This window comes from Gobius niger (genome assembly GCF_951799975.1).
Source record: "Gobius niger genome assembly, chromosome: 22".
NCBI classification, from domain to species: Eukaryota; Metazoa; Chordata; class Actinopteri; order Gobiiformes; family Gobiidae; genus Gobius; species Gobius niger.
This window is the reverse complement of record NC_136873.1, coordinates 7,503,146-7,525,379: the sequence shown is the minus strand read 5'-3', so window position 1 is coordinate 7,525,379 and position 22,234 is coordinate 7,503,146. Positions and strand designations below refer to the sequence as shown.

General features: G+C 38.2%; 1 protein-coding gene across 2 annotated transcripts in view; it reads left to right on the top strand.

Moving 5' to 3' along the window:
• Window positions 1–22,234, top strand: part of stxbp1a (syntaxin binding protein 1a) — a 60,514-nt gene that overhangs the window by 18,867 nt on the left and 19,413 nt on the right. For both annotated transcript variants that reach the window (XM_079581267.1, XM_079581266.1), the window contains exons 2-15: window positions 2,880–2,929; window positions 4,136–4,217; window positions 4,283–4,359; window positions 5,948–6,026; window positions 6,100–6,203; window positions 12,252–12,400; window positions 14,291–14,375; window positions 16,204–16,334; window positions 16,424–16,531; window positions 16,603–16,663; window positions 19,300–19,365; window positions 19,445–19,525; window positions 21,398–21,536; window positions 21,615–21,724. In XM_079581267.1, the coding sequence (XP_079437393.1) occupies window positions 2,880–2,929; window positions 4,136–4,217; window positions 4,283–4,359; window positions 5,948–6,026; window positions 6,100–6,203; window positions 12,252–12,400; window positions 14,291–14,375; window positions 16,204–16,334; window positions 16,424–16,531; window positions 16,603–16,663; window positions 19,300–19,365; window positions 19,445–19,525; window positions 21,398–21,536; window positions 21,615–21,724 (1,322 nt within the window). The remainder of the gene's footprint in view (window positions 1–2,879; window positions 2,930–4,135; window positions 4,218–4,282; window positions 4,360–5,947; window positions 6,027–6,099; window positions 6,204–12,251; window positions 12,401–14,290; window positions 14,376–16,203; window positions 16,335–16,423; window positions 16,532–16,602; window positions 16,664–19,299; window positions 19,366–19,444; window positions 19,526–21,397; window positions 21,537–21,614; window positions 21,725–22,234) is intronic.

Genomic DNA, 22,234 nt, shown 5'->3' with positions numbered 1-22,234 from the left:
ACAAGTCAGGACCAGCTTTGTCGGTCTTAGCTTTCAAAAGAGGCATTCGTTACACCCTTGCTCTCCAGTCGAGAAGCTTTTAGATTTGGATAATGCCAAACTAAGCGTCCACTTTTGTTGAATTACGCTCCAGGATAACAAGCCGTGAGCCCTTTGTGCTTCTCCTCCATCCTTCACTGCTTTCTTTCCTCATCCGCAATATCGCCGTGTACTTAGCTTAATAGCATCACAAATGTTTTATTTTGTTTACAATGTCAGACAGATTTACAGTCAGGAAATATTAGCTCTGTTCCCGTTTTACTTTCAGCGAGTCCAAATCCTGACTCGACGTTTTGAAAGCTCCTGCAGAGGGAGAGAGAGGAGGCTGTAGTTACATAAGAGCAGAAGAGCCAGTACAAACCAGAGCGGACGCCAACATTCACCCGTCTAAACATGGACGGCAAAGGTCAAAGGTCATTTAGCCTTTCTGAGGGTCACGGGAAACACGCACGAACTGAAGAAGGGACTGAAAACATGAAAACCGACATGATTCAATAGATGATAGAAGAGCCGTCTCTGTCACGTCCATATTGAAGTGCGACGCAAAAACATAGACATAGTGCAGTAGAGTTGTTGTACACGTAGCTCTGTGAGGAGAGCGGCAAAAACGCAACAAAAAGTGACAGAAATGTGGCAAAATATGACAGTAATTTGATAATATTTTTGTCATATTTTTGTGACTTTTACGTCATATTTTTGCTACTTTTTTCTCATATTTCTGTCACTTTTTTCTCATATTTTTCTCGTATTTTTGCTACGTTTTCGTCATACTTTTGCTACTTTTTTCTCATATTTTTGCTACTTTTTCTCATATTTTTGTCACTTTTTTCTCATATTTTTGTGACTTTTACGTCATATTTTTGCTACTTTTTTCTCATATTTCTGTCACTTTTTTCTCATATTTTTGCTACTTTTTTTCATATTTTTGTCAGATTTTTGTTCCTTTTTTCTCTTATTTTTGCTACTTTTTGTCATATTTTTGTGACTTTTACGTCATATTTTTGCTACTTTTTTCTCATATTTCTGTCACTTTTTTCTCATATTTCTGTCACTTTTTTCTCATATTTCTGTCACTTTTTTCTCATATTTTTGTGACTTTTACGTCATATTTTTGCAACTTTTTTCTCATATTTCTGTCACTTTTTTCTCATATTTTTCTTATATTTTTGCTACTTTTTTTCTCATATTTTTGTCCCTTTTTTCTCATATTTTTGCTACTTTTTCCTCATATTTCTGTCACTTTTTTCGTTATATTTTTTACAATAATCAGAGGGTTGTGAGTTTGAGTCAGATGATGGACTATGATGGTGTCGTCGTTTGCTTTAACCTCCACTGGTAAACAAAAGCAAAAACATGTTTGGTGCTGTATTATTGTCACAGGCACAATCCTTTATTAAATCCTGCTCTGGGACTTCATTTTCAGATGGTTTTTATCACTGATACTTCTCATTCATTGCTTCTGTTTTCCTCTTTCTAAATGATCACTCTCCGTTGTCAAACAGCCCAATCCTGACAATCTGGTTCATATTTGTGAATGAGAGTAAATGAGTTTTGCTGCAATGGCCTTTCACCACTAGATGGCGCCTATGAGCCGACCAACACAGTGTGACACAGTGTGAGGCTATTTTGAAGGGGTATCATCGACCCATCGCTACAGTTTGTTTCTGAAGTCTCAACAGTTTGGACCCGGAGATACAGCAAGGCCACGCCCCCTTGTATGACACGATGCAGCTCTGTGGAAGAGGCAGTTTTTTAAAATAAATCTCCAAAAAGAAAATGTTCATTGATCATTTCCCTGATCATTATTTGACAGGGATCGGAGGCACTAACCTGCCGCATTATTCTTATGACAAATTCCATTTGTAAAGTGTTTTATTGGCTGGGTCAAAACAAATTCGGGTCTGGAAATGGTCTAAATCAGGGGTGTCAAACTCCGAAAACGTCGAAATTCAGCCCCCACGGCTAATAACAGAGAAAATATTTACAATAAATGAATCCCCAAAGCCCATACTTACACTTGTATTGCACTTCACAAGCCTGTGTCACAAGTTCCTCAAAGTACTACATAGTAGTAAGTATTCATTTACTCTCGGTGGTGGTAAGCTGTTATTGAAGCCACAGCCGCCCTGGGGCAGACTGTCCATTTACCACATGGCTCTATTTGGGCGGCACGGTGGCGCAGTGGTTATTGCGCACACCTCACAGCTAGAAGGTCCGGGTTCGATTCCCACCTGGACGGGGGCCTTTCTGTGTGGAGTTTGCATGTTCTCCCTGTGTCTGCGTAGGTTTCCTCCAGTTTCCCCTACCACTAAAAACATGTACAATAGGTTCAGGACTCCCATGAAAAAGAGATTCCTAATCTCAGTGGGACTATCCTGGTTAAATAAAGGTCAATACATAAATATAATGTGTTGTTCATATCATGAGCTCTTATTATGTCAGTGCCTTCTGCTGTACACGTGTGGAACTCCTTCCTTTTTTTATTGTAATGCCCCCTAGTGGCTACAATGAGCAATCTGGTTATTCTTTAAAACATCATTACTCCACACAGGAATGGGCTGGAGTTATGTACTTTTTTTTCCCCTTTTACATACTCTGGAGTTTGTGCTCTACAGTAACCGACTTGTGAAGGTCAGGTGTGACTTTGTTCCAGGCTCTTCTCCTTTTGGGCCGTTACTCATCCATCTGACCTTGATTTATTCCCATTCTTCCAAACGTCGGCCATTTGAGGACTCGACTACAAACCTTTAATGGCCCTCGTTTACAAAAGAAATGCTACATTGTAAAAATCTCTGTATATTTGGGTTTTCTCACACGGTTTATGTCTTTGTCTTTTGCAGAGATTATGAACGATGTGATCAAGAAGGTGAAGAAGAAGGGGGAATGGAAGGTGAGTTTAGAGAGAAAAATGACCTTCAAGGACAATGACTGTAGTACGGAGCCCTGGAAGTGACATCAGACAAAAAAAAATTGTGAGGGGTGAAAAAAATTAATTATTTAGTAAATTGTTTGGAAGAAATATAAAAATAATAAGTAAAAAAAAAAAAAATCTCACAATTATCTCGGGGTAATTTTTTTTTTTTTTAAGAAACAGAAAAAAAAAAACACCACACATTATCTCAGGGGGAACAAGATAATTATCTTGGGAGTATATATTATGTATTTTTTATATTTCTTCAAAAAAAAAAGTTTTTAAATGAAAAAATAATAATAATTAACCCTGAGATAATTATCTCGTTCCCCTGAGATAATTTGTGGTGTTATTTTTTTTAAAAACATTTTTATATATCTTTTAATTCCAATTTTTTTGGGGGGTGAAAAACGGGGGAACGAGACAATTATCTCGGTGTAAAACATTTTTTTTATTTTTTTTTTAAGAAATATTAAAAAAACACACCACACATTATCTCAGGGGAACAAGATAATTATCTCAGGAGAATATATTATATATTTTTAATATTTCTTCTTCTTCTTCAAAAAAAAAATTAACCCTGAGATAGTCATCACATTCCCCCGAGATAATTAGTGGTATACAAAACAAACAAAATTTTTTATAATTTTTCATATATCTTCTTTTTCCCCCCGAGATAATTATCTCGGTCCCCTGTTCCCCTGTTCCCTTGTGTTGTTTTTTTTTTAAATATTACTTGAAAAAAAACAAAAAACATTTGACACCACTAATTTTTTAAGAAATATAAAAAAACAACAACACACCACACATTATCTCAGGGGACCAAGATATTTCTCTCGGGAGAATATATTATATATTTTTTATATTCCTTCAAAAAAAAAAAAAAAAAGGTTTTAAATTAAAAAAAAAATACCCATCACTTTCCCCCGAGATAATTAGTGGTGTAAAAAACCAACAAAAAAATTATAATTTTTCATATATCTTCTTTTTCCCCCCCGAGATAATTATCTTGTTCCCCTGAGATAATTTGTGGTGTTATTTTTTTTTTACATTTTATTTTTTCACCCCCCCAATTTTTTTTGTCTGATGTCACTTCCAGGGCTCCGTACAATAGAGGCAATGTGCCAGATAAAGTGATGTCTTGATGGTTTCTGGTATAAAACATGGTTGCTTCGTTGTCTACAGGCTCTGATCGTGGACCAGCTGAGCATGAGGATGTTGTCGTCCTGCTGCAAGATGACGGACATCATGACGGAGGGCATCACCAGTACGTAACCCCGACCCCGTGTTTTTAAACGGGACGTGTCTTTCCTCATGCGTGTTTGTGTGCAGTTGTGGAGGACATCAACAAGAGGAGAGAGCCCCTGCCCAGCCTGGAGGCCATCTACCTGATCACGCCCACCGAGAAGGTACAGCCTGACCAGACGTTGACCCACTCTGGCACACAAGGGAAAGAGCTTTTACATGTAGTAGTAATGTGGGCCTGTGTAGTAATGTGGGCCAGTGTAGCAATGTTGGCCCCACTGCTACAGGTTTGTCAGGATTTTAACTGTTTTTTCAAGATCCACAGAAAATTCCGGTCTGGGTCTATGTCAACACAAAATCCACCGAAAGAAAGACTACACTCTCTTCTTTCATCTAAAAGAAAGAGTTTGTTTGTACCTCTTTCCATTCTTTAGTAATTGTCCGTAGAAAACAGGCAAAATCATCCAAAATGCTGTTTTCTGACCAAAAAGCTGAGAAAACGACAGAGCAATGCTGCCACCTAGTGACTCAATAAAATAACTTGTAGTTCTTTTATTGAGACACTGGGTGGCAGCATTAGGCAGCACAACTAAGATTGGAGCCAGACATGCTCAAGGCCCATTGAAAAACCTAATTGACGTGTATAGACGTCATTGGCGGTCAACGTTCGGATTTCAGTTGACGTCTATAAACGTCATGGGCAGTCAATGAGGGAATTACTGATGACTTTAACAAGGTTAGTGCTAGATCGTGTGCTCCGGAGGGACGGTCTGCTGTGAGTTTGTATAGATCTATGAGTTGGTTTGTCTAAAAATACAAATAATCCTAATCCTTAAGGTTAACCCTTTAACTCCCACCTGAACCGAGCACATTTTCTCCAATTTGGCTTTACCCCAGTGCAAAAGCTTCTGGAAAAAAGCTGTGAAAATAGCAACAAAACAAGATGGAAATGTGACAAAAAAGTGAGAAAACATTGACAAAAAAGTGACAAAAAATTTATGAAAAAGTGGCAAAAATGTCACAAAAATGTCACAAGAAATTGACACATAAATGACGAAAAAATGACAAAAATGTGACAAAATGCGACAAAAAAAAATTAAAAAAATTGATACAAAATTGATACAAAATTGATAAAAAATTGACTAAAAAATGACAAAAAAATGACAAAAATGTGACAAAAAATTGATTAAAAATGGACAAAAAAATGGACGAAAAAATGACAAAAATGTGACAAAATGTGACAAAAAAAATAAAAAAAAATGATAAAAAATTGACTAAAAAATGACAAAAAAGTGACAAAAAAGTGACAAAAAAGTGACAAAAATGTGACAAAAAATTGATTAAAAATGGACAAAAAAATGGACGAAAAAATGACAAAAATGTGATAAAAAATTACAAAAAAGTTACAAAAAAGAGTTGAACACCCAACAAAAAAATGTTGGAAAAAAAATGTCTGATGACGTGAGGAAAAAAGATCCTCTCGGTTCAGGCGGGAGTTAAGAGGTTAACCATTTCCCTGGCCCTAACCTTAATTTGTGTCATGATATCTCACGTTTTCACAGCAGACTGTCCCTCCGGAGCAGACGATCGAGCACTAACCCTTTAACAAGCACTTTAATTGTCATTCTTGTGTTAAACAGCAATTTATATGACAACAAATGTTTAAAATTTTAAATAATGTGCCTTTTGATTGACCAGTAAGAGTTTTTGTGATTGTGGGCCACTGTTGGAAACCTGTGTCCTTCTGTCCAGTCGGTCCACACTCTGATGGGAGACTTCAAAGACGCCCACACATCCAAATACAAGGCGGCGCACGTCTTCTTCACTGACTGTAAGTAACGTGGGCCGGTGTAGTGATGGGGACCTGTGTGGGCCAGTGTGGTAACGTGGGCCTCTCTCCTCAGCGTGCCCCGACCCTCTGTTCAACGAGCTGGTCAAGAGCCGCACCTCCAAAGTCACCAAGACGCTGACGGAGATCAACATCGCCTTCCTGCCCTACGAGTCACAGGTACAACAGGAAACTCTGCACCTCACCAGCAGGACATGGCCCACAATACACCGGTAGAGTGAGTCGTCCCATGATCGGAAGGTCGGGGATTCGAATCCCAACTCTACTGTCGAGAAGGGACCTTTAATCAGGATTGTTATCAATCGTTAGACCAGGGGGGCCCAAACGTTTTGTCTCCGAGGGCCAAAATGAAAAAGTGCCTGTGGGTCGCGGGCCAAACACGGCGATGTCAAGCGTGAAACACATATAACTGCAAATAATAAGTTACTTTATTTTATGATTTATTATACATTTGATTCTATCTACGCAAATAACATGCTATATTAAAACAAATGTTTTAGTAGAACAAAATCAACAATTGTAGCAATATAGTGCAAAATGTAAAAAAAAAAAACACCAGTATCTACAGCACCTACAGTGACTTTGCCTCATTCCTTCGTTCACTCAAAGAAAATTCCACATTAGATAATTTTGAAAGTGTCAGTTCAGCATAAATTCTTTTATAAGTCAATTTTTAACATGTATCTTTGTTGATGTCAACAACCTTCGCAATAAACGTTAGAAAACTGTGAAAGTTGATGCTGCAACACTCTGTAACAAACACCAAGACACCACAACAGTGTTTCCTTAGCTTTTGCGAAAGGAGTGAAACAGCGCCCCCAATTTGACGCTGGTGGTCAAAAAGTGTACTGCATCCATATTTACCATTGAGAATAAATGGGAGAGAATTAGTGTTAACGCAGCGCAAAAGTAGGTCACTCTCTGGCGGGCCAACAGAATTGTTTCGGCGGGCCAAATTTGGCCCTCGGGCCCCACTTTGGGCACCCCTGCGTTAGACATTAAAGCAGTATTAAGTAACTTGTTTACCTTAATAACTCCTTTCTGTAATCCCTCTGGGGGTAAGACTAGTGTTAATGGGATGATTGTGTCTCTGGCCAGAAAACCACAATTGCAACTTGACTGGCACCGCACCGGAGCCACCAATACACACTAATAGAATCACGAAGAAGAAGCTAACAGGCTAACGGGCAAAGCTAACTGCGGGCTAGCGCTGCTTTAAACAGTATTTACAGCCAAGTTTGAGTGAAAAAATGATTTCCATTGTGTAATTGGATGAACAATATCCCTCTGTCCCTTCGTCTTTTCTGTCAGCGTAGCATTTACTCTCACGGACAAATTATACATTCTAAAATCTCAACTTGCTACGACAACTGCAGCCTCTAGGGGCAAGAGTTACTTAGTACTGCTTTAAAACATTTATGAAAAATAACCTCTTCATTAACCCCTTAACTCCCACCTGAACCGAGCACATTTTCTCCAGTTTGGCTTTACCCCAGTCCAAAAGCTTCTGGAAAAAAGGTGAGAAAATAGCGACAGAACTGAGACGAAAACAAGGATGAAACTTTGACAAAAAAGTTAGGAAAAATTGACGAAAAAATGACAAAAATGTGACAAAAAATGATAAAAATAACACAAAAAATGACAAATGTGACAAAAATGTCGCAAAAAATGGACAAAAAATGACAAAAATTGATGGAAAAAGTGCCACAAAAAAATTGACAAAAAATGTCACAAAAAATGTGAGAAAAAGTGAAAAGAAATGAAGGAAAAAAAATTACAAAACAGTTACAAAAATGAGTTGAAAACCCCCCCAAAAAATGATGGGAAAAAAATCTGACGCGAGGAAAAAGATCCATTTAGATGAGTTTTGTAGATCTTATCTTTCAAATGAGGTGTTACACTGGCCTACAGGATTTGGGTAAAGCTGAACTGGAGAAAATGTTCTCAGTTCAGGCGGGAGTTAAGGGGTTAAAATCAAACTTGAACCAGTGAAATCACATAAAGAGAGACATTATTTGACAGACAAAGATAAATGCAACTTTCATTTTTTTTTGCATTACATTGAGATCAACACAGCTGATGGTTTCACTGGATTGTACAGATACTAAAGTAAATGTCAAAGATGAGTCACAGGCAGCATGGTGGCCGAGTTGTTATTGATCATGAGTCACAGCAAGTGTTCAAACCCTGGACTGTCCTTTAAAGGTCCTATATCATGCAAAATCGACTTTTTGGAGCTTTTAGCCATGTTTTTATGTTATTTCCTTGTCAAAAACACCCCCGGAGTGGTTTGTGGCTTCATTCACCCAGCTCTCAGTAATCCTCCTGAATCCTGCTCAGTTGTGTCGTAACAGCGGAACGAAAGTGCTCGACGTCTGTAATGTAATGCCTTACAGCGTGATTTTAATTTGTAAAAAAGCGTTTTCATTATTTCTGTCGTAAGAGAGAAACAAAGAGGAAAAAAAAAGAAAAAAAAAAGGATGTGCTCGAGGTGCTTCCAGGTCAGCTGAGGCCAAAACAAACACATCCCCTGAGCGTCTGAACCATAGACTGTAAAAAAAAATGGACGTCTCCTGCTCACTCCTCCCCGTTTACCAGAATGACCACGGCCGTGGGGCAATTCATGGCGGATTTACAGGCTCCCCCTCCCCAGCTCTGACGAAGCATGTTCCTAAAAAGGACATACGGGCGGGATTTTCACCGTAGACTCGGCCCTTGCGTGACGTGTAGCTCGCGCTGCTCCAATGCTAACAGTCCGAGCCTCGTTAAGTACGAGATTTCAAAAAATCATATTACGAAAACCAGCCTGGTTTCATATATTGTTATTAACCCAGCGTTATCTCAGGAGGAAGATCTAGCCTAGTCTAGTGTTGAAACAATTGAAACCAGGCTTTAAAGTAGTTTTTAACGTGTCTAAAGTCCAATGCTTTTCAATGGGGGCCTAGCGGCGATATGGAGGTACTGCAGCAACGGCGGAGCAATGGCGGCCCCCACGTTTGTGGTCAAAAAGCAGGGCAGCCAGCGGCCATTGGTCTGAACAGACGTCATGTTTGCGCTGCAGCTGAAGATGGAGCTCGTTATAACCTATTCTGGACACACCTGTTCTTTATTCTTAACTAACAATGATGTCACGGAGAAAAAGAAGCGCGGGAGTTTATACAGTCTATGATTCAACCTTTTTCAAGAAGAGGCCACTCTCTCAGAAGCTGTTTTTTTCTCCGGGATTCAGCGACTATCACCGAAATGGTGTTTTTCTGTGACTGTCACTGATGGATGTTTGGTGAACCTTCGCCTGAACCAAAGTGGATTCACTTTTATAACCAACGCAAGTCCCATAATGTAAACAGCGATGGACCAGAGCGGTGAGTCAGTCCAAACGCGGGTTAGCTTGTGTGTTAGCATATTAGCATGTATGTTAGCCATTTATGAAGCTGTGTTGCTGATGTCAACTCCTTATAACTGCATCGTGAAGTGTCTTCACTTATTGCGCTTTGTGACTATATGTCTGTGAAAGGCGCTATATAAATAAAGATCTTCTTCTTCTTCTTCTTCTTCTTATTGCTGTTTATTTATATTACGGTAAAGTATGTGCGGAGAGAGGGGGCGGAGTTAACTGAATCGAAGCGTTTTGTCTTCCGGGTTCGAAAAATACCTCCAGAAAACACTTATATTTATCACAAAAATGAGTGCTCCATAATGGTAGAGGTACAATATATCATATAAATGCCTATACTTAACTTTGGAATGGCTAAAATAGCAGGATATAGGACCTTTAACTCCCGCCTGAACCGAGAGGATCTTTTTCCTCATGTCATCAGATTTTTTTTTTTAATTTTTTTGTTGGGTGTTCATTTTTGCATTTTTGTAACTTTTTTGTCATTTTTTTGTCATTTTTTTGTCATTTTTTGTCACATTTTTGTCATTTTTTTGTCACATTTTTGTCACATTATTGTCATTTTTTAATCAATTTTTTGTCATTTTTTGTCACATTTTTTGTCATTTTTTTGTCATTTTTTTGTCATTTTTTTGTCACATTTTTGCCACTTTTTCATCAATTTTTCCTCACTTTTTTGTCAATGTTTTCTCGCTTTTTTGTCACATTTCCATCATTGCTTTCGTCTCAGTTTTGTCGCCATTTTCCCACCTTTTTCCCAGAAGCTTTTGGACTGGGGGTAAAGCCAAACTGGAGAAAATGTGCTTGGTTCAGGTGGGAGTTAAGGGGTTAAAACATTTATTTAAAAAAAAAACTCTTCATTAAAATCAAACCTAAACCAGTAAAATCACATAAAGAGAGACATTATTTGACAGAGATAAATGCACTGGATTGTTGGACCTATAGATACTAAAGTAAAGGTCAAAGATGAGTCACAGGCAGCATGGTGGCCGAGCTGTTATTGATCATGAGTCACAGCAAGAAGGTCACGTGTTCAATAATAATAATATAAAAATAAAAATAATAATAAACATGGCTGAAGCGTGGCTCCAAGCGTTCCCTACGTCTGTCTTTGTGTGATCCGAAGACATTGTCTGGCCCGTCCTCCGTCATTACTTCAAACCCAGTGCTTCCAGCGAGCCCCGTGTCCCTCCCACTCCGATGCTCAGCCAATCACGCGGTCGCCCTTCTGCAGAGCGGTCACGTGACTGTGGACAGATGGAGGAGAGGAAGGAGGGAAGGGTTGAGGAGACAGAGGAGGGTAAAGAGGAGACGAGATGGTTCAAGGGCAGTCAATGTGAATCAGTTACATTAACAGATGCGCTTCGATCACGCACTGCTGAGGAGCCTGGACGTTTCCGGCGGCCATTTTGAATACCGAAGTAGCATTATGGATTTACTAAAGAAACTAAATGAACACGTCAGAGAGGAAACTGTGATTTTTACAGTTTGTCAAGTCAACAGAGTCTCAGTCTGCGTTTAACCCCTTAACTCCCATCTGAACCGAGCACATTTTCTCCAGTTTGGCTTTACCCCAGTCCAAAAGCTTCTGGAAAAAAGGTGTGAAAATGGCGGCAGAACTGAGACGAAAACAATGATGGAAATGTGAGAAAAAAGTGAGGAAAAATTGATGAAAAAGTGGCAAAAATGTCACAAGAAATTGACAAAAAATGAACAAAAATTTGACAAAAAATGACAAAAATTTGACAAAAATGTGACAAAAATGTGACAAAAAAATTACAGAAAATTGACAAAAAAAAGACAAAAATGTGACAAAAAAATGACAAAAATGTGACAAAAATGTGATAAAAATGTGACAAAAAAATGTGACAAAAATGTGATAAAAATTTGACAAAAATGTGACAAAAATGTGATAAAATGTGACAAAAAATTACAATAATGTGATAAAAAATAAAATGAAAAAATGTGATAAAAATTGGAAAACAAATGACAAAAATTGATGAAAAAAAGAAAAAAAAATGTGACAAAAAAGTGACGAAAAATGGATGAAAAAGTGGCAAAAATGTCACAAGAACTTGACAAAAAATGACCAAAATGTGACAAAAAAATGACAAAAATGTGACAAAAATGTGATAAAAAATGACAAAAATGTGATAAAAATTTGACAAAAAAATGACAAAAATTTGATAAATATTTGACCAAAAAAATGACAAAAAATGACAATAATGTGATAAAAAAAAAAAAAAAAAGACAAAAAATTGACGAAAAAATGACCAAAAACTTACAAAAATGAGTTGAACACCCAACAAAAAAATGATGAAAAAAAAAATCTGATGACGTGAGGAAAAATATCCTCTCGGTTCAGGCGGGAGTTAAGAGGTTAACCTGCTCAAGACGTTAGCATGCTACTGGTTAGCAACTGTCAACTGTCAATGGGTTCAACATGATAAACACATGTGTGGCTCACATCTATGAACGCTGAGGAAATACTACAGTAACAGCTCTGACCTCTGTCACATGTTGGATCCTGTGGTTTCTCTTGGAGAGGTCAGAGCTGAGCTGTTGTAGCTAAATGCTAACCGGTAGCATGCTAACATCTTAAACACTGACTCACTGGTTTCTTCACATAAACGTGCGTCTCTGGGGCCGTGTTTTAACCGTTATCTTCTCGAGTACATGAAGTTGTCTTTCTTTTATATCCTGAGTAGAGATATTGTTACATGTTGTAGTATTCAAAATGGCCGCCACAACAACACAAGTCACATGACTGAAAGGCATGTATATTGACCCTGTGTTTGCCTGTTGTGCTGCAGGTGTACTCCCTGGACAATCCCGACGCCTTCCACAGCTTCTACAGCCCTCACAAGACCCAGCTGAAGAACCCCGTGATGGAGCGCCTGGCGGAGCAGCTGGCGACCCTGTGTGCCACGCTCAAGGAGTACCCCGCCGTCAGATACAGAGGGTCAGGCGCTCTCCATTTTATCTGGATTTTATTTAACCTCTTAACTCCCGCCTGAACGGATCCCATTTTCTCCAGTTTGGCTTTGCCCTAATCAAAAAGCTGCTTGGGAAAAAATCACCAAAACAGCCACAAAAAATGAGAAGAAAACAAGGATGTAAACGCAACAGAAATGTGACAAAAATTAAACAAAAATGTGACAAAAATTAAACAAAATGTGACAAAAAATCAACAAAAATGCGACAAAAATTCAACAAAAAAAATGACAAAAATTCAACAAAAATGTGACAAAAATTCAACAAAATGTGACAAAAATTTAACAAAAATGTGACAAAAATTCAACAAAAAAATGACAAAAATTCAACAAAAAAATGACAAAAAATCAATAAAAATGTGACAAAAATTCAATAAAAATGTGACAAAAACTCAACAAAAATGTGACAAAAATTAAACAAAAATGTGACAAAAATTAAACAAAAATATGACAAAAATTCAACAAAAATTCAACAAAAATACGACAAAAATTCAACAAAAAGTGAAAAAAATAAAATATTTTTTTTTCTTTTTCTTTGAGACAACCCTGGAAAGCTGGGCGAATGGGCCCTACTTTATAACAGTTCATTGACCTTTCAGTGACTCAGCGGCTTTACCTTCCATCCCGGTGGCTCCAATGATGCTTCAAGATCAATTATATTTCAGTTTTTTTAGGATTTCTAGTAGGTTTTTGGAACAAAATGTATGTGTAACCATGGATACGGTTCAATCAGCAGTAAAAACCCTGGAGCATCCTTCAAGCCATCAGGATCGTAAGCAAAGGCGAACCATCCAAGTATTTGCTGGGTCACTGAAAGGTCAAAAACGTACAGGGCTGGACTGGCAGAAAAAAATTGGCCCGGGACTGTTGGGTCAAGACCGTGTTATGTCCGAGAGGCCCATAGCTCATTATACGAGATTATCTGAGAACCATAAGTTTGCAAAATGAGGAGAGCAGGAACTGAATTTCCAGAAGTAAACGATCAAGCCCCTCCCCCTCCCTTCCTGATTGGACCAGACAGGCTGGTTCATTGGTCAAAGAGGGAGGGGACTAGACTCTGATCCGGGAAGCAGGGATTTAGACTTCCAAACTATCACTTTAAAGCCTTGTGTAATAGATATTCACTGATTATTGTGTGTTTTTTTTTTTGAGTAATGGCTTGTCATCCTCGGGTAATGGTGGGTCCATGCCAGTTTGCCCTCTTAACTCCCGCCTGAACCTCTTTCCTCACGTCATCAGATTTTTTTTTTTTAGATCATTTTTTTGTTGGGTATTCAATTCATTTTTGTCATTTTTCGACATTTTTAAAAATCACATTTTTGTCCTTTTTTTGTCAATTTTTTACCACATTTTTGTCACATTTTTTGTCATTTTTTCATAATTTTTTAATCAATTTTTTGTAATTTTTTTTATCACATTTTTGTAATTTTTTCGTCCATTTTTTGTCAATTTCTTGTGACATTTTTGCCACTTTTTCATCAATTTTTAGTCACTTTTTTATTAATGTTTTCTCACTTTTTTCCATCATTGTTTTCGTCTCAGTTTTGTTGCTATTTTTCCACCTTTTTTCCAGAAGCTTTTGGACTGGGGTAAAGCCAAACTGGAGAAAATGTGCTCGGTTCAGGTGGGAGTTAAGGGGTTAATGATTTACATACCAATTGTTTTCATGAAGCCTTGGCATATTCACACAACACCACATCGAAACGTCAGAATAAACTTGACACAGAGGGTGTTTATATTTGCCCTGGCTGTCCCACACTGTGTTGCTGAAAACATAAGTGAATTCCCTTTCATGACTTCCATTTGTCCTTATAAAATGTAAATGTGTTCTGTTATTCTCTCTGTCCTGTCCACCACAGGGACTACAAGGACAACGCCACGCTGGCCCAGCTGGTGCAGGACAAACTGGACGCGTACAAGGCTGACGACCCCACGATGGGAGAGGTACAGCTTCCCAATCAATCGAAACAAATGGATATTCATGAGCTGAAAGCGGATGTTTTGCTTTTAGTTTGAGGCACATTTGTTTTTCTACACAATAATCCACTGACACTGGGCTCCGGTAGTTTCACCTCTCAATAGGAGGCTGCTCTGTCCCCATGAGAATTTACAATGACTCACTTTCCCTGTAGATAAATGGGGAAGCCACAACATCCAAAACACCTTGAGACCTTTTTATTTTTAGATTTTGCGTATTCCAGGATGGTCATGTAAACAGGGTCTACTCTATGGCAGGGGTAGGCAAGTTCTTCATTGTTCTTCATTGTAAAAAGACCAAGGGCCGGAACCTGACAATTTTAGATTATGGCCATACAGTTAAACAATACCACTCTGGTATCGGGAAAAAAGGTTTAGGTTTTATTGATATCTAAAGCAGGCACAGAAAAAAAAACAGGCTGTGAGTCCAGGGACAACCATTTTTTTCCCTCCATTTTTTTCAATTTCTTGTTTATGTTTTGCCCCATTTCACCCAATCTTTTATCTTATTTTTCCCAATTGTTTTTCTCGTTTTCTCACTAGTTTTTTCCTTCTTACTCATATTTAACATGATTTCTCCTTTTTTATAGCCACATTTCCCCAAAAAACATTCCCCATGTTTCACATTATTGCTCTGTTCTCTGGTTCTAGACGACACATATTTTATTATAGATATCGGATAAAGCAGATATTGAACAGTACACAGCCATATACATGACCTAAATGGTTGTTTTGCTTAGAAATTTTGAAAAGATTTGACTGTATTCTGCACATTTTTAGAGTATTCAGACAGACATTTTGTTAACAATCTCCACATCCTTTAAAGTCCTCAAACAAAGTCTCATTGTTTATGTTTCTAGTCATACCAAAAGCAAGCCGTGTAAATTTTAAATGATGACTTTCTTCCCCTGTAGGGCTGAGTACCATTATTTATTTATTTATTTCATGATACATATTAGTTAAATGTATCATGTCAATGCAATACACGATACTTAGTTTACGATATCGATACCTGACCTTTTCCCGATACCTTCACTAAAATATTTGTCATCTAGAACCAGAAACCAGAACAATAATGTTGATTTATTTGATAAAAGACCATTTCTTTTAAACAACCAAATAACCTCCTTTAATGCTGTCCCTGGACCAACAGGCATCAAAACTTGGTCTTTAAAGAAGTGTTTTTTTTTTTTTTCAGGACAAAAGCATTTTCTCCAGTTCAGCTTTACCCAAATCCTGTAGGCCAGTGTAACACCTCATTTGAAAGATAAGACCTACAAAACTCATGTAAATGGATCTTTTTCCTCACATCATCAGATTTTTTTCAATCTTTTTTTTTGGGGGGGGGTATTCAACTCATTTGTCACATTTTTGTCAATTTTTCTGGTCAAATTTTAATCACATTTTCGTCAATTTTTTATCAAATATTTATAATATTTTTGTCACATTTTTGTCCATTTTTGTCACATTTTTGTCACTTTCTTGTGACATTTTTGCCACTTTTTCATCAATTTTTCGTCACTTTTTTGTCACATTTCCATCATTATTTTCGTCTCACGTTTGTTGCTATTTTCACGGCTTTTTTCCAGAAGCTTTTGGACGGTTCAGGTGGGAGTTAAGGGTTTCAAAAAGAAACTGAAACTGAGTAGATCTTCAATATTCATTTCAAAGTTTTTCCGTAGAAGGTTTGATTTTGAGAGAACACACCATTAAACACTGAACAATCTTAGTTCACTTGATCACTTAAATACATATATAGTATAAATGAATCACCGGTGTCTCGTGCTGTGTGCAGGGTCCGGACAAGGCGCGCTCCCAGCTCATCATCCTGGACAGAGGCTTCGACCCCGTGTCCCCGGTGCTCCACGAGCTCACCTTCCAGGCCATGGGCTACGACCTGCTGCCCATCGAGAACGACGTCTACAAGTACCACACCCAAAACATCACTTCACACACACACCCACACAACACAAACCTGGATACACAGACTAGACCTTGTGTTTCCTGTGTCGCAGATACGACACGAGCGGCATGGGAGACTCCCGCGAGAAGGAGGTGCTGCTGCATGAGGACGACGACCTGTGGGTGAGCCTGCGACACAAGCACATCGCAGAGGTGTCCCAGTGAGTACGGCCACGCCCACGTTTTAGGCACCGCGGGCACAGAGCGGTGACATGTTCTGTGTTTTTTCAAGGGAGGTGACCCGCCAGCTCAAGGACTTCTCCGCCAGCAAGAGGATGAACACTGGAGAGAAGGTACAATCATCTTTATGGCAGTTTTCACATAATGAAAGAGTGGTTCAGGGAGCATGGATTAGCTGCTACAGAGTCCAGATCTTAACCCCACTGAAAAATGATGGAGCATAAACATTAGAGGATGTGACTTTCGTTTGTTGCACATTTTTTTGGGTCTGTCATGTGACTTTTGTTGTTATGGCGGCCATTTTGAACACTGAAGTAGAATTATGCAGTACTTTTTCATTTTTTTGTTGGGTATTCAACTCATTTTTGTAACTTTTTTGTCATTTTTTGTCATTTTTTTGTCATTTTTGTCAATACTTTGTAATTTTTTTGGTCAAATTTTTCGTACATTTTTTATCATTTTTTAATCATTTTTAGTCACATTTTTGTCATTTTTTGTACATTTTTTATCAATTTTTTATCACTTTTTTGTCACATTTTTGTCATTTTTTGTCACATTTTTGTGATTTTTTTGTCACATTTTCGTCATTTTTTGTGGTCATTTTTTGTCACATTTTCGTCATTTTTTGTGGTCATTTTTTGTCACATTTTCGTCAATTTCTTGAGACATTTTCTTTGGTCAGGCAGTGTATACATACCTTTCTGTCGTGTGACTTTTGTTGTTATGGCGGCCATTTTGAATACTGAAGCAGTACTTTTTCCTCATGTCATCAGATTTTTTTCCCATTATTGTATTCAACTCATTTTTGTAACTTTTTTGTCATTTTTTGTCAATTTTTTTTAATTTTTTTGGTCAAATTTTTATCACATTTTTGTCATTTTTTTGTCACATTTTTGTCATTTTTTGTCACATTTTTGTAAATTTTTTATCATTTTTTTGTCACATTTTCGTCATTTTTACTCACAATTTTGTAATATTTTTGTCCAATTTTTATCACATTTTTGTAATTTTTTTGTCACATTTTTGTCATTTTTTTGGTCATTTTTTATAATATTTTTGTCAATTTCTTGAGACATTTTTTTTGGTCAGGCAGTGTATACATACCTTTCTGTCATGTGACTTTTGTTGTTATGGCGGCCATTTTGAATACTGAAGCAGTACTTTTTCCTCATGTCATCAGATTTTTTTCCCATCATTTTTTTGTTGGGTATTCAACTCATTTTTGTAACTTTTTTGTCATTTTTTGTCAATTTTTTGTCATTTTTTGTCAATTTTTTGTCATTTTTTTGGTCACATTTTTATCACATTTTTTCGTCACATTTTTGTCATTTTTTGTCACATTTTTGTCATTTTTTTTGTCATTTTTTGTCACATTTGTGTCAATTTCTTTGACATTTTTTTGGTCAGGCAGTGTATACATACCTTTCTGTCATGTGACTTTTGTTGTTATGGCGGCCATTTTGAACAATGAATTAGAATTATGCAGCACTACAACATGTAGCAATATCTCTACTCTGTTGCTCATGAAGATAACAGTAAAAACACGGCCCCAGAGACGCACACGTTTTTGTGAAGAAACCAGTGAGTCAGTGTTTGAAACGCTAGCATGCTACCGGTTAGCATTTAGCTTCTACAGCTCAGCTCCGACCTCTCCAAGAGAAAGCCCTGAACCACACTCCAAACATCTAGCCTTGGATACAACATGTGACAGAGGTCAGAGGTGAGCTGTTACTGTAGCATTTCCTCAGTGTTCATGTTCAGTGTCAAGCCATTGACAGTTGCTAACCGGTAGCATGCTACTGTCTTGAGCAGCTTAAACACTGACTCAGACTGAGACTGTCACTGCAAAAAGTATTTAACTAGATCAGTATAAACATCTCAATTTGAGCATAATAATCCAAATTTTAGTTGTTTTGACTAGTTAAGAAGTTCTTGGGCATTTGTCCTAGATTATTTCACTTGTTCTGAGATGTTTCTGACTCGTTTCGATACATTTCGTCCTTATTTCAGGTCATTTTCTTTGCCAATGGGGCAAGAAAATTGGTCTTGTCTCATTGGCAGTTTTACTTTCTTATTTTTAAGCGAGATTTACCCTAGAACTGGTCTGAAATGTCCTCAAACAAGCAAAGCAAACTCGGTCCGATCAGGAAAAGTGTCTAAATTGAGTGAAAACCGCTCAAAACAAGAAACATTTCCTCAATTCAAGTCATTTAAGCCAATGCTTGATAGTTACTTTTTGTAGTGTCAACATGACAAACTGTAAAAATCACAGAGAAAGGTTTTCTGTTTTCCTCTTTGTTCATTTAGTCTGAGGAGTGATGCAGATCTTTAGTAAATCCTGCTGTAGCTCGACAGACAGAGCTGCTACGTCTGTGCCACATTTGCTGGTTATATCACATAAAAGTGCATCTCTTGGGCCGTGTTTTTACTGTTATCTTCTACAGCAATGATTACGAGTACCACTGTGTATGATGGTTAATAGAGAGGAGCAGAATGGCACCCTGGAATCTGTTTAACCTTGACTTTAGGCTGTCAAACAACCAGAGATGGCGACTTCTACTACTTTACAGCCGGAGAATTTATGAAATGTATTCTCAAATATCAAAGGATTGGACGTAGAGAAGTACAAAGAACAAAACAAAATGCCGCAAACTCCATTTAGTAAGATATTGTTAAAGAAACATCCCTCTTCATGGGGTTAAAACTGTTTTTTGGCCGCCCTATACCCACCTCTGCTTGTCCTCCCCAGACCACCATGAGAGACCTGTCCCAGATGCTGAAGAAGATGCCTCAGTACCAAAAAGAGCTCAGCAAGGTATGCGCTCCTCTCCGCTCACGTCCGTGCTTTCCTTTGGGACGGTGTAGTGGCTAATAGAGTGTACCTGCGTCCACAGTACTCCACTCACCTGCAGCTGGCTGAGGACTGCATGAAGCACTACCAGGGCACAGTGGACAAGCTGTGCCGCGTCGAACAGGTGACCCACACAAGCTGTATGTATGTGCTGCCCTTTAGGGAGAAACAGGGGCGGACTGGCCATATGTCCATTCTGGAAGAGCACAGAAGGGCCACCGGTCCCGCCTCAACTGAGCTTTACCCAAATCTAAAAGCTAAAAAGAAAAGCAGCAAATTAGCAAGAAAAAGAGGATGAAAAGAAAACAAAAATGTGCCGGAAAAGCAACACGAAAAGTGACGAAAAATGTGACGAAAAGTCGACAAAAACACGACAGCAAAGCAACGAAAAGGCCACAAAAACATGACAAAAATGAAGGAAAAAATGTGACAAAAACACAATAAAAACGTGACAAAACACAACAAAAAATGAAGGAAAAAATGTGACAAAAACACAATAAAAACGTGACAAAAACACAAGAAAAATGAAGGAAAAAAGTGACAAAAACACAACAAAAAATGATGAAAAAAACGTGACAAAAACACAATAAAAACGTGACAAAAACACAACAAAAAATGATGGAAAAAAAGTGACAAAAACAACAAAAAATGATGGAAAAAATGTGACAAAAACACAACAAAAAATGATGAAAAAAACGTGACAAAAACACAATAAAAACGTGACAAAAACACAACAAAAAATGATGGAAAAAAAGTGACAAAAACACAACAAAAAATGATGGAAAAAACGTGACAAAAACACAACAAAAAATGATGGAAAAAAAGTGACAAAAACACAACAAAAAATGATGGAAAAAAGTGACAAAAACACAACAAAAAATGATGAAAAAAAAGTGACAAAAACAACAAAAAATGAAGGAAAAAAGTGACAAAAACAACAAAAAATGAAGGAAAAAAGTGACAAAAACACAACAAAAAATGATGAAAAAAAAGTGACAAAAACAACAAAAAATGAAGGAAAAAAGCGACAAAAACAACAAAAAACTGAAGGAAAAAAGTGACAAAAACAACAAAAAATGAAGGAAAAAAGTGACAAAAACACAACAAAAAATGATGAAAAAAACGTGACAAAAACACAATAAAAACGTGACAAAAACACAACAAAAAATGATGGAAAAAAAGTGACAAAAACACAACAAAAAATGATGGAAAAAAGTGACAAAAACACAATAAAAATGATGGAAAAAAAGTGACAAAAACACAACAAAAAGCCACAAAAAGTAATGAAAAAACAAACAAAAAAGAGGTTAAAAATTATGGCGACTTGACAAAAAGCTACAATCACTCTTGTAGGTCTCAGCTTTCAAATGACGCTGTTGCTCTCCAGCCGAGAAGCTTTTAGATTTGGGTGAAGCCGAACTGGAGAAAACGCGCTCCGTTAAGGCGGGTGGTAAGTGTCACATTTACGCTAATTTGGGCCAGGCCGGTCAGAGTCGAGGGCTGTTTTTCAGTCCCAGTCCGGCCTTTTAGGGGGAGAAAAGAACCAGTGTTGGAGGTCACATTTTTTACAAGTCCAGGACCAAGTAGATCTAGTCATACTTTGTCTTTTGCTACTTGGGTTCATTTCAAAGTTGACTCCAGTGTCAGGCCTCAACACACAGGCCTTTCCACTGTCAGGTCCTTCCACTGTCAGGTCTTTCCACTGTCAGGTCCTTCCACTGTCAGGTCTCTCCACTGTCAGGTCTTTCAACTGTCAGGCCTCAACACTGTCAGGTCTCTCCACTGTCAGGTCCAACAACTGTCAGGTCTTTCCACTGTCAGGTCCCTCCACTGTCAGGTCTTTCCACTGTCAGGTCTTTCCACTGTCAGGTCTTTCCACAGTCAGGTCTTTCCACTGTCAGGTCTTTCCACTGTCAGGTCCAACAACTGTCAGGTCTTTCCTCTCTTTGTTATGTTCTGGTAAATCAACCCTCTGATAGTTGTGACTCTTCGACAGGACCTGGCCATGGGCACTGACGCGGAGGGGGAGAAGATCAAGGACCCCATGAGGGCCATCGTCCCCATCCTGCTGGACGCCAACGTCAGCACCTACGACAAGATCCGCATCATCCTGCTCTACATCTTCCTCAAGAACGGTAAACCGACGATCATCCGCGCCTTTCCCCTCGCCTTAAAGCTCGTTCTAACTGTTAGCTTTGCGTCCGTGGGGTCAGGCATCACGGAGGAGAACCTGAACAAGCTGATCCAGCACGCTCAGATCCCTCCGGAGGACAGCGAGATCATCACCAACATGGCCAATCTGGGAGTGCCCATCATCACAGACGTAAGACGCAGCTTCACGCTTTCACGTAACTGCCCTCCGGGGATGAATAAAGCCTTTCTGTGCAGAGCTGGACTGGCAGAAAAGAACTCAGACTTTTGGGTCAAGACCGGCCCTCTAAAAAATCAGTCATAGTCAGAGCAATAGACACAGACACACAATTTTTCCCTCTTTTTAGCCATTTTATGGTGGAATATGAACTTCTTCGTCACATACAAATAAAGTCAAGTGTAAATCGGGCCCATATGGATACTTATTCATAGCAGATTGTTCAGTAGAAGTGAAAAAAAGGGCGTCATAGCAAGCGCTAGCTAGCGTTTGTATTAGCAGGACACTAGCATGTAGCATTATGTTAGCATTCTCTGTTATTTATGTATTTATGGGCTGTTGAACCACTTTGCTCCTCCCCATGTCTTTGTATCTTTATTTAGTAGAAACTATATTCATAATTCAGCGTTTGTTAAAGTAGTTTTTGAATATTTAGAGAAAGTTTAGATTTTTCTCAAAATTGTT